The sequence below is a fragment of the Lepidothrix coronata genome, unplaced genomic scaffold (assembly GCF_001604755.1).
Source record: "Lepidothrix coronata isolate B3197 unplaced genomic scaffold, Lepidothrix_coronata-1.0 Scaffold118, whole genome shotgun sequence".
NCBI classification, from domain to species: Eukaryota; Metazoa; Chordata; class Aves; order Passeriformes; family Pipridae; genus Lepidothrix; species Lepidothrix coronata.
Genome location: NW_016690298.1, coordinates 2,727,749 through 2,740,553, shown reverse-complemented (window position 1 = coordinate 2,740,553; position 12,805 = coordinate 2,727,749). Strand labels below are relative to the sequence as shown.

General features: G+C 39.6%; 1 protein-coding gene across 1 annotated transcript in view; it reads left to right on the top strand.

The window, feature by feature from the left end:
- The first annotated feature begins 798 nt into the window (after positions 1 to 798).
- Positions 799 to 12,805, top strand: part of GYPC (glycophorin C (Gerbich blood group)) — a 30,630-nt gene continuing 18,623 nt past the window's right edge. The window contains exon 1 of the mRNA XM_017825410.1: positions 799 to 1,004. Coding sequence (XP_017680899.1) covers positions 971 to 1,004 — 34 coding nt within the window. The 5' untranslated portion in view covers positions 799 to 970. The remainder of the gene's footprint in view (positions 1,005 to 12,805) is intronic.

The window sequence follows — 12,805 nt, the reverse complement described above, 5'->3', positions numbered from 1 at the left end:
ACTGTGTATGCACACTTACAATAACTGCATACCACTGACTGCAGTACAGCATGCAGGCAGCCAAACAGATAGCTTTAAATGGCACCAATATAAACAAGGGAGCTGGTAGCCTAGTCTAGGATGAAAAACCTGCTGTGGAGTATGAGTAAATTAACCTCTGCAGACCAATTATTTATAAACATTGCCTGCCTGTAGATTAAATAAATATACCAAGACTAGGAGGAAACCACTTATCTCATCTTTATTCAACCGATGGCAAAATGGGGTAGAGATTAAATATTTTGCCAAAGGTGCCATGAGAAGCCCGTGTCAGGGCCAGGAATGGAGCTGCCAGTGCCTCAGCCTGTGCTGCAGCCACAGGTTCCCTCTTGTTTTGAGCACAGTGTAGATTCATGCTATATGCTGACCCAGTAAATGCCATTCTCAATTTTCACCTGTTAAAAGGACAGAATTAGTTAGATTGTGAGTGCTAAGGATGATGCTGGGCAATGAAAATTGAAAACCTTATTTTCAATTTTACCCACTGATGGGGTAAAATTTTGGGGAGTCAGCAGCAAGTTTTGCACTTCAAGAAATAATATCAACATCTGTGGTTAGGAGTTTGGGAAGCGCATTTAATAGGTGTGTCTACATTTGGCTAAGAATGAAAAGATCATTTTCTTTCCACTGGTTGCTGCCTAATAAAAGCACAGCGGTGGAATATATCCAACTTGCAAAACTTGAATACAGTTACTGCTATCTGCAAATGGGTGCCCCTCCCCGCTCATGTGAGCTACACAGGCAAAAGAGAATGACACATGTGCTGTTTCCTTTTCCAGTTGTAAAGGGGTCAGGAGCCAGGCAAGGAGAGCCCGAACAAGAGGAGCATTTTCCTGGGTTCTTCCAGCTGTTCTGTTCAATCCCGCCGTCAGTTTTGAGCAGGGAAGAGAGACTGTCAACACAAATAAGGCATTTTTCAAAGGCGTAAATTATGAGTTCCCAAAACAATGCGACATCTCAACCACGTGAGTACCCTTACCCCCCCCCCCTTTTCTTACAATAATAGTGGATTTATCAGTCTGTCGCTTAAGGAAAAGATTGTCTAATGCATTTTATATGGGGGAAAAAAAAAGAGAACGCCTGAGACTAATCCTGAAGAAAAAAACAACTGTGAAGAAACTGTTTTCTTTTTTTACTCTTTGTGTTTGTGTGCGCGCGCGTGTGAGTGAAGAACTGAAACAGGCTCTGCAAACTCTGGCTCCTGAATAGAACCAAGCAAAGTTAGTAACATTTCCGCCTAAAGCCCAGTTTAGAAAAGTTTCATTTGAATGTTCCCCCCCCCCTTTAGGAATTAAAATACAGGGCATTTTGAAAGCGTACTGACACTTTTCTGAGACATTACTGGTGTTGCCCAACTTGCATTTAGAGTTTCAAGCTGTCTGTGTGTAACATGAGACGCAAGCCACAAACTGACGGTCTATATTTAAAGCCACAATGTGTTTCTGCTCTTGGAAATTTAGAAACATGGACTAACGGACAACCAAACTGGTTTCTCAGCAAGAGAGAGTATGGGAGGGCAAGTCCTCTGTTTGCATAACTCCATATATTTCAGTAAATTTTAAAGGAGAGAATTTGGCCTGAACAGTCAAGTGAACACAGAGGCTCAGCTGCAGAATGGTAGTGTTAATTTTGGTACAGTGTTAAAAAGAAAGTGGAGGGAAAGGAGGTGGATTATCATTAGATAAGCTGAGAAAACTCTGAGGTTTTGGTGCTGCAATATATCCATATTTTTTCCATGGTTTTAGTGTGATCTTTCCCATTTAAATTCAAGACAGTGTTTTTGCTTTCTTTTTAATAAATAAACTGCCAATAGCAGAATTGTTTATCATACAGTGCTACTGGTCGTGAAGGCAGAAAGTACAGACAGCATTGCCCGGAGCAGCCTCCAATTCAGGGTTTGATCCAGATATTGCTGTAAGGATATTTGTTTTGTATGGCTGTAGACACTGAAAATATTTCCCAAGCTCTGAATGAGGCAGGCTGATCCAGCAGAAAAGACATAGTAAGCGGAATCTCTGGAATCCCAACCAGCAATTTCTATTTACAGCATTTGGTGTACACTTTTTAGTCCTTTTTGCAAGTTCTAACTGACAAGAAAGATTAGATTCTACCATTATATTTTATTCTATTTCACTCCACAGTTTAGAATATTACAGCTTGTTTTCTGTTATTGATAGGAAAGAAACGTGCAGGCTAATTCAGGATTCTGAGGGTTTGGGTTTGGAAAAGCTTGAGTAAATTACTGCCATTGGTGTTCTCCAAGTGTGTCCAGGATGGTGGTCATGACTCACGGATGTGCATCTTGCAGATTGTGAAATATCAGCAAGGGTCCAGATCCCATTTTGCGTCTTTAGTGACAGGTTTGTCCAAGTGACATATCCCGGGCCAGCTCTGTAGTCCTGAATGCATTACAAATCACTTCTCTGACAGACCCAGGTTGTCACAGGACACCACAGAAGGCCCTAGGGGGGATCTGGATGAGAAGTTAGTGCCCCATGGGGCCTTTTGTCTGTTCATAATGAAAAAAGGCTGATACATCAGGTTCTCTTGTTTTTTCCAAAATCTGGTCAGGAATTCTCAGCTTGAACTATTTTAAATCATATGATTGTCTGGGAAAATAAATGGCTTGCAATACAGTTAGAAGAAGTATTCTGTATGAAAAATAGTGACAATATATTCTTTATTTGCCCTCATCATTTCCCCTACTGATTCAGCAGAAGGTCCCTGTATTTTGTTTCAGTCTGTCTTTGGTTATTCTTTTTTTTGTTGTTCAAACTGCATGGGTCAAATTTAGAATTTAAGAACAAACTTAAATTAGAGGAAAGTCTCATAGTACCATATTCCTATGTAATTCAAGCTTTGTTTTAATAATGATTGAGGTTTTGAGGGAAGGTCTTTAGGAAAAGGATCTTATTTCCTGGTATAATTCTTGTAGTTTTTGTCAAGCAAAAAGACATTGAAAGTTCATTGTTTTGACAGGCACTGCACAGCATGGACAGCAGATGTTTGCCAGAGAGGTAAAGTGGGAAAACAAAATTTGCTTCATAGCCACAGTGAAAATCTTTGGGATGGGTGTGAAAATGCATAAAATACCAGCAAAAACCTTTGACTATATTGAACATAATAATTCTTTGCTGAGTACCTGCAGGTGAGACCACAGAGCAGCTGCCTACTGATGTAAACTGAACAGTGTTAAGTTACCAAAAAGCTCATGTCCTTTGCTTATCTCCTTGTATTCACTCATGGCTGATAAGGAATTTTTATTCCTTCTATAAATACAGCATGATCCTGGCAATCCAGGTGGGAGCAGGCTACTGTTTCAGATTTAAAAAATTCAACTCTGTGAACTCTGCAAATGTATTCTGCCTTTACATGGGGAGGTCACACCATCTAACCTTGGGCACTTCCCATGCCCAGCTTAGACATCCCACCAGTCTGTCTGTATACAGAACAGTCAGGGGAGACAGTGGTTCAGCCTGCTGATGTTGGGCAGTGGGTGTATATTTACTCCACTGTTCATTGTTAATGGACATTTGTGTGTGGCTAGAATAAAATAGAATACCTAAGAAAAGAAGTTAAAGCCAAAAAATTGAGTTGGGCTTGAATTTTATTGGCTCAGATTCAATATAATATTGTGCCATGAATATATCTTCAGTTTCTTTTTTTTTCCTTCTTTGTTGTTGTCTTCTTCCTCTTCTTCTCCTCCTCCTCCTTGTTTTTCTTCTTCTTTTTTTTCCTCTTCTTCTGATTTAAAAGGGACTTAGCCTGACTACAAGAATGTGAATTTTTTGATTTTTAAATGCATCACTTTTAAATGCATTGCCTTCTGGTGATGCATTTCCTTCCTCCCACCTCTGCTCAGATGTACAAGTAGTAGCTGCCTGACTTCCTATGAAGCCTGAGAAATTCCATAGGTTTGGCAATCTCTGTTCAGATGGCAGCCTTTTTGCTCTTCCTTTTAGACTGTAGTGATCCTATTTTGACGCAACAGGACAGCTTGAATGAGGTGAAGAACTCACACAATAAACACCACTGGGTCAAAAGTTCTATCTTGGGAGTCAGTGATCTATGTAAAGCCATCTTTACGGGTCAAAGGTGTTCATCCCCTTGGAGAAGGTGCTCTGCAACTTACAGGATTTAATCTGTACTCGGCATGCTGGAAATGTTTTATCTGAGGCCTCTTATAGTCCAAATACCAGCTGTCAAAGGAATTAGTGATTAAGGAGTGCAGTCTGTGGAGGCTTCTCTTCCTCATCACCTATCAGCAGATAAGGTCTTCCTTCTGGATGGATAGCGAAGCAGTGTGACCTGTGCTATGCAGAAGAATTGGCCCAAAAGGAAAACAGGAAGCAAGGCTGGTCCTCAGCCCATGCTCAGCTGCAAACAGAGGAAGAGTCTGAGGAATCGGATGAAGCAAAGCCAGCCTTTTGAGCTATATGCACTCTACCTGCATTGCCATCTGTCATCCAGCAGCAGCCCAAGTACAAGGCCTGCCCTGCTTAGGGGAGCAGACCCTGGTGCTGCCCTGTCCTACGAGCAGGAGGTCTTGACTCCATCATGCCAAGCTTCTCTACCTGCCACAATAACAGTAGGGCTTCTGGGAAAATGAGTCATGTATGTGTGGGCTGTCCCCTCCAGAGAGGCTGAGAGCTTAGCAAAGATGGCCCCTGATAAAGGCAGAGTCATTTATGGCTGTGAATGGGGGATCTCTGTTTCTGAGAACAGCCTTGCCCAATCTTTAACTCATAATGAGATATATTTTGGGGCTGGAAACTGGTCCTTTAAATGTTACTTGAGCAATACCACTTACCTTTCTCATAGGGCCTGTGAAAAGCCTTGAATGAACCCTATAAGGTTTTAATCATGTGATTTCATTGCCCTTAATCAACAGAAGCACTTGCCTGTGATAGTAACTAATAAACAAAAACAGAGGCTATTGATTATGAAAATTTGGTCTTCACTGTTAAATCTGTGAGCATTTATAGGCAAGGAAGCCTATAGACTATAATAACCTCTCATTCTTAGCACAGAAGTCTCAAAACATGTCCCACAAGCATTTATGTAAATTGAATGTCTCTGCTTGTATGTTTGTTTCTCACCATTGTGCATATGAATAGGAAAATTTGGCTTTATACCCCAGGGCTCTCCTGACACCCTCATTGCCTGACATGTTGATGTGAAAGTCTGGGAATTGAAAGGCTCAGAATGTACCTGAAATTTCAGTAATTAACTGCAGAAATGTTGGCAAACCGCTGAGATGGAGAGAATAGAGGAAATGTTGACCCAAATAGGAGTCTGCTGTTTTAAAATACACAATTCTCAGCATTTCTGGTCACCAATTTAAAAAAAAAAAAAAAAGAAAAAGAAAAATATTTACACAGCAGATGTTAAAGATTCAGGTTATGGCATATCATGTGCTTAAGCATATAATATTACATTAATATTAATACACATTAATATTACGGAATTCTGCAGTGTCTGCACCTCATTGCTGATACTGCTGCACCTTTCTTTCTAGGCTCTTGTGGAATATACCCTGTATCCATCACTGTTCAAATGACTAAGTCCAATCAGCAAAGTCTTTTGTAAAACAGGCTTTCAGGACTACATTCTCTAATGAAAGTCTGTTTGTGTGTCTGCTCTATGGAGTGCCTGTCTCTATTGTTGGAGAGGGATTAGTATTCCTATAGCATAGAGAAATTCAAGCCAACAGAGGAATCTGATTGTACTATGTACTCTACAGGCATCTCTTCTTCAAAAGGCTGGTAGACTACATAAAGAGGAGAGATTACAGGTAGCAGAGAAATGACTGCTTTCCGTGGACACTGATGGTGAGGCAGCTTCAGCTGTGGGAAGGAATTTATAGCAGCCAGGAGGTAGAAGTTGATTTGGTTCCAGTAGATCTACTGGGGTGACAGATCTTTACTTCCCGTTCCCTAATTTTGTAATGTATACATAGGAAAAAACCCATAGTTCAGAAGTCATTTAGCGACTGGCCTACTTGTTTCCCACAGAAAGAGCAGAAAACTTTTAAAAACAGCATTTAGCATAAGCAGGATCTTTTTTTTACCATCTTTTACTTCACATACAAGTGATAGAAAATGCATGAAAAATTGGGGGACACCCAGGTGCCACAGTGACGAGAATATATGAACACCTTAGGTGGGCGAATATTCAGACAGCAGACAGATTGTGTTTTATTTAGTTCTGAAAGACTTAAATTCCTAAGTCAAACAAATTTGAAAGTGTTACCCCGGTAATGAGTTGATGAAAAATTCACCAGCTTCTAAGCATTCTGAAAAACTACTTGGTGAATGAAGAAAAGTGGCACTTGGAGAAATCAGGTTTGGTTTGCCAACAATTTATGATTGTGGATAGAGAAAAGGACTGTCTTCTCTGGATAATTTATTCATAACCAATAACTCAACTGCATCAAGTAACGATAGTTACTTGCAGCATTATAACAGCAGCATTATAATGCAGCATTATAACAGCAGACATGCAGCTCATAATTTGTAGCTGAAATAAGGTCTGTAGTCCTCTGTTTCTCCAAGAGTCAGCATGATCTAATTCACACCAGATTCCTATCTCTGCTATGTTAGCATGGAAATCAAATGCACTGTCTGTGCTATGCTGCTCCCTTACTGCAAATGTACCTTGCACGTGTAGTTTCACCAATGAGACATCTGGCTAAGTGATTTTCCTCTTAATTAATCATCTCATATGCAAAGGAGGCCAGTTTCTCATATCTGCTTCTCTTCTGACATATGTTTCACCACAGGATTCTTCCTGATGAAGCAGAAAACTTCACTTAAAATCTCAATGGGTTAAACTTGTTCTGCTGCATTGGAGTTTTAAAGCGATTTTTTTCCCCTTTTCCTCTGCCTCTCTTTTTCATCTTAAGAGAAAAAAACAAATTCAGTTATTTCATGAAGGTCTACCTCTTTCTTCTTCAGATAAGCCCTGAAATGGAGTTAAGCTTTTTATCAATAAGTTGCAGGGGGGCTTTCAAACACACCCTGAGACAGTTCCATGTTATCGTGAGTGATAAATGCCTATTTTACTAGGAACTGCATGTTTAAAATATCTAGTTTTATGAGGCAGTCCACACAATAAAGAGCATGTGTGACAAGGTCACAGCAATGCAGAATCAGACATCAAGACCTTACATATTTGTAGATATTTAGAATTGCAGAGACTGTTTTACTAACACCAAACCAAGAAAATGAGTTTGACTTCTATATATATGCACATATATAAACACACAGAGTGTATGTATATATAATATACTGTATATTTGTATGCATACATATACAAAGACATACATTTGTATATACACCACCCTTTCCACTACTTATATGGCTTTTAACTAGTCAGACTTCTGGGTGTGGAGCATTTTATTTCCCTGACCATATCCACCAATATTCACAAGCTCATGTTTCCCTTTTCAGATGATAGATATCTTTAAAAGCAGCAGAAAAAATTAATATAATTTTGAAGGCTTAGCAGAGGAATAAATTCATTAACAAGAAAGGAAGCAAGAGGATGATTAGAGCTATAGGAAAAAAGTTGTAAAACATTATAAAATACCTTTTTTATATGATATAGCAAAACATTAAACTTATACAGACTATCCCTTGCAGATAGATTCAGGTGTCTCTGCTGAGCATATGAATATACAGACAAAGCCTGGCAGCTCATGGTGATATAGACAGTGAATCACTCTGTGTTTTGAATCTAAGCACCTACAGGATTTGCCTGAATCCATTGAGTAGACTATTACAGGACCCATGCTCACATATAAACAAATTTCCAGAGAAATACAATGAAATTTACTTAAGCAACAAGGAGGAAGTAGCTGTTCCATATGATCAGGCTATTTAAAAGGGAAGAACCCATTTTACAGATTAGTAAAGACCAAGTCTGCACTGTTCTTCAGACAGTGAATGGTTCAAGTTTAAACCTTAAGCAGGTAGGAGATTTGGTCAGGTTTGTGTTCCATTTGTAGCTCATCTGTGCTGGGAGAATTTGTTAGCTGCATCTTCAGGACAGTTTTCTAGAAACACTGGTCATATTAGTATATTCATACTGAAATAAAACTTATTCTTTAAAGAACAACTACTCTCCTTTGGAAACAGAATACTTATTCAAGAGTCATTTCAATCATATTACATAATTCTGTGTCCACTTCAAACAGTTATGAGAAAATGAACTTATACTGGAATAGTTTTCACAGAATTGTTACTCCAGTTTAACTTTTTTTTTTTTTGGTAGACAAACTTCTTCTTTGTACACAAAAAAAATAAGCTTGTTTTCTTTGAAAAAAACATTCTTAATAAAAAAAAAGCAAGATGCTTCAGTCTGCTACCTGGATGCTTCAAAAATGCAGGTCATTTAAAAAGGGGTGAAGAAGCAGCTCTCTATGGCTGACTTTAGGTAAACTAAATAATCCTTATGTAAAACAAATAGCCAGCAAATCACTTAAACACAGGTGATTAAAGAGTTACATGTATGAATGAGTAGAGGGAAAAAAATATTTCTAGTGGATTGTGAAGAGTTACCATGAAAATGTAGTAATTCAAGCATTCAGGAAATGTGTACATTTTCCAAAAACTTGATGTTTAAAGTGAGACACTGGATTTTTATATTTTATTTCTATCTCCTGGGATGTATTGTTGAATTCTGCTTTCAAGATTTTCTTAACGTGTGTCAGGGTTAGAAATTTGGCAACTTATTATGAAATTACTTTTTCAGTCATCTGTTATTTCCTGGAGCTTTTATAACCAGCACTCACGATCTAGTTGAGGTTGTTCTACCAATGGTTCATTCAAGTGTCATGAACACAATCCCCTCCCTATCCAATAACGAAAGCAGAAAATTAAATCCTTGATGTATCTGTGGCTTCTCTCACACCTTCTCTTTCATTTTGTCTAGTTCAGATATCCTCTGCACTTCCTAATCCTTCCTGTCTGTCCCTTTCTTAGCTCATGGATAAATGCTCATATCTGAACATAGGACACACAGCTCCCAGTTGTTAAATGTCCTCCCTTCTTTCAAGGACCCTCCATAATCCTGCCAGTGGGAAGGAAGAAAAGAACAGGCCAGGAAGACATAAATTTTTCCCTGTTACCCTCTGGGCTGAGGCTTTGTTTCCTTTGGGAGTTGTTCCCTCTTCCACTCCCTCTCCCTCTTATCTTCTCTAGTAATTCCTCTTTGCTCTCTCATCTTCACAGTTTGCTAAGAAACAACACTTCTCCACTCCAGACCTTTCCTGTCATCACACAGGATTTTTTATTTACAACCTGGGACATGCTTCTTACATTCTGGATCACACAATTGAAAGAGTTGATTATTGTCTGTCTCTCTTGAATTTCTATGATTATGTCAGGAGACTTTAATTTTTGGAATCTGTTGCCTAAAAATCCAGTTTTCCCCTCACTGAATTCACAGGGACTATTTTTAGTTTAGAGAAGCTTATACTACCAGTTACTAATGGCAATTAAGCCTTTGGTGGAAACAGGGCCATGTACAGGATTAGGCTGCATCTCTACAGAAAACTCTGCATGAGGTGCTGAGTACACCAGGAAAAATGAACTGCCACTGAGCACCAAGTTCCAGCTTCCCCTTCGCTTTGGGAAAAAGGGGAAATCATGGTTTTTTTCACTTTTTCAAAACTACTCAGTGTGCTCTGCACACTATTGCTTTTCCTATTACTCACCCTCTATCCCTGCTCCAGTCATGAAGAAGAGTGCAGTGAATAGCTTCTGCTAACATCAACACAGCTAAGAACACCACCAGCTCAGGGAGGAGAAGGCCGGGTTGGATGGGGCTTTGAGCAACATGGTCTAGTAGAAGATTTCACTGACCATGAGGGTATGGTTGGAAGCAGATGAACTTTAAAGTCCCTTCCAACCCAACCCATTATATGATTCAAAGGGTGATTTGTAGGTCCTTCTCATGAAGGTTGTGTCCGCCTAATGGGAAGAAACCAATTCTTCAGAAACCTTGGTGATTACCTTTGGCGCTTTACCATCTCCCACTGAAAGTTGTCTTCTCTTCCGTACCTAGAGCTCAAGAAATGGCTAGTGACTGGACCCTTGGTCATCCTCAAAAAACTGAAAAAATCACCTTATATCTCCCCTTTTGTAGATCTGTATGGATCTGGTTCCTCAAGGCACCTCTGCTATGCTGCTTACTTGCCCATGCACCTCACCATATCTCCCCAGCTAATGCTCTCTCTCGAGTTAATCATCCCACACCCTGACCCAAGAATCCAGACCTCATATCGACTTGCTGTCCTGGAGGACAACTGAGATTTCTTCAAGTCCAAACCATTACCACAAAGGCATGGTGATGCATGGTGACTTGGCATGGCAAGAGATGGAAAAGATGCTGTTGTATAGTCCCAGAAAGAAGTTGTTTTCCTCATGGCCTTGAGCCTTAGTTGAGTCTTTCCTCTGTTTCCAGCTCTCCAGCTGTCTCCTTGCTACTCATGATTAATAGCAAGCTCTTACCAGCCTTCCTCTCACTTTCTTCCCGTTCCCTCTTGACAAAATAGTCTTCTTCATTGTAAAAATGTATCCTTTTTCTTTGTTTAGTCTGTAAATTTCTCAGAACAGAATTCATCTCTCCTTCCATCTCTTTTTTAAACAAAAATCACCAAACCATTATTTGATACTTCAGTGCTCATCATTAGGGGCACTGACCTCATCTGTCTTCCAAAGTTACCTTATCAAGTTGCTGATTCTGGACACAGATTTAGGCCTCCTGAAGCGTAAAGACAAAATGTAAAAAACAATCTTAAGTATCACATCAACTGGAAATGCATATCAAGGTGGAAGGACTTTAGGGTTTTCTCCTTGAAGATATTTCCCCCCTAAATATATTTACTTGTATTTTCTGAGATAGTCTCTAGACTGTGGAGATCAAAGCAAGCTGGAAATCCAGCAGAGTTTTTTAAGTGCATTAAAGGCAATGTGTTTCAAAGCCACATGCCTGAGCATTTAAGCACCATGGAAGAAATGAAGTAGTAGGTGGTAATACATGTAAGCATGATTGTTCTAATCTTCATACTTTTCAATTTGTCAAAGCCTAACTGTGCTACAAAGAGCCAAAATAAAGGATGCTGTGTGCACATGCAGGCACACAGGAGAGCATAAAACCCAAGGACACCAGCCAGCTTTGGGTTTTCCTTTTTAGACACATTTCTGATCTTGTAAGTCATTTACAGCGATAAGGATGTGGATTTACCAGACTTATGTGGAACCTGGCAAATCCAAGCATGGAGTGAGTGCTTCTTGGGAGATTTGAATACAGAAATGTAATTTTCTGCTGCACTTTTTTTTGCCGAGGTACAGAGTATAAAATGCCATCCACTACAGAATAGTGGCACTTTCTAAATGACTACATATTGTGAATATATATATAGCTAGACTTTAATGCTCCTCACTTAGCAACTGAGAAATTATGGAAATATTTTCAAGTGTTTTCACAGAATAAAAATGAGACAAAATGAGACTATTTTTCTTTTTATTACTCCTAAGGAAATGAGAACATATTAACAAGAGATATCCACCAGATCTAACCCCTTTTCTACCATAAGTTTTGGTGCATGTTTTCTGATCAGCTCTAGCTGTAAACAGAAAGCTTCATCACCTGAGATCACCTGAGGTCCTGGCATGTAAACAAATAGTCGACCATTTCTGTCTCCTCCTATTTCTGCAGAGCGTCTCAAGAAATGCCTTACTTACTGCAAGTTATCATTGTATTGCCAAAATCAGTGCTGTTGAGATACTTGTACCTTGGACCTTGAGACTGTTCATATTGATTTTATTGGACTTTGTATCAGATTTCAGATCTTAATTTTTTAATATTACTCTGCTTGGTTTAGCTCACAGCAGCCACATCTACTATCACCACAGATTTTAATGAAGGCAAAGTAATATATCAGTGATAACTACAGCTCTTGTAGATAATACTATTGAAAACAGGGGGTAGCGGGGAGAAAATAGAGAAAAACTATGCTCCCTATATGCTCCCAAAGAAGAATATTTCTTGCTGACTCAAGATTCTTGCACATTAAGAAGACATGTCTCTGGCTCCTGAGCTCATTCTCCCTGTGGATTAATGATCCATAAGGGACTCCTTGTACCAAGGAGAAGTAAATCACCCCTCCTGCTTTTGACAGGCAGGAACACAACTAGAGAGATAAATGCTTTTGCATTTCTCTGAACTTTGCTGTTGCTCCTTGGTAAAAGATTTCCCCTTCTGGAACCCATTAAAATCTGTGAATCTCAGACAAAGACTCTTCTTCCTCCTCCCACATTCTGTGTGAGATGCTTAATCTCTGCTTCCTGGAGACATAACCATTTGTGAGCTGGAAACAGCATGAGCTGAGCCCTCCTGCTCTCGCAGTACCTCCTCTGATTTCCTTTGCTTACGATGAATGAAACCTTTCATTTCAACAGCATCTGACTTGTGTCAGAAGGTTTATGACTGCAGCAACAATGGGGTGGCAGAAAGGGATGTAACTGTTTAAAATGTGTCATTGCTAAATAAGTAAAGATCAGCTTTGAGCACAGGGAGAAAGCAAGAGGAGGTATGACTGCATGACACTATTTTTAAGAAAAAAAAATGCTGCCTAGGCTTCTCCACCCTACTTCTCTCCATTACTTGCATTTCCTTTAAGGGAAAGGTCATGCCTTCTTTCCCGGGCCGCTACAAGCCTTCCCCAGACAGGAAGCATATCCTGTGTCCTGTTTTCTCT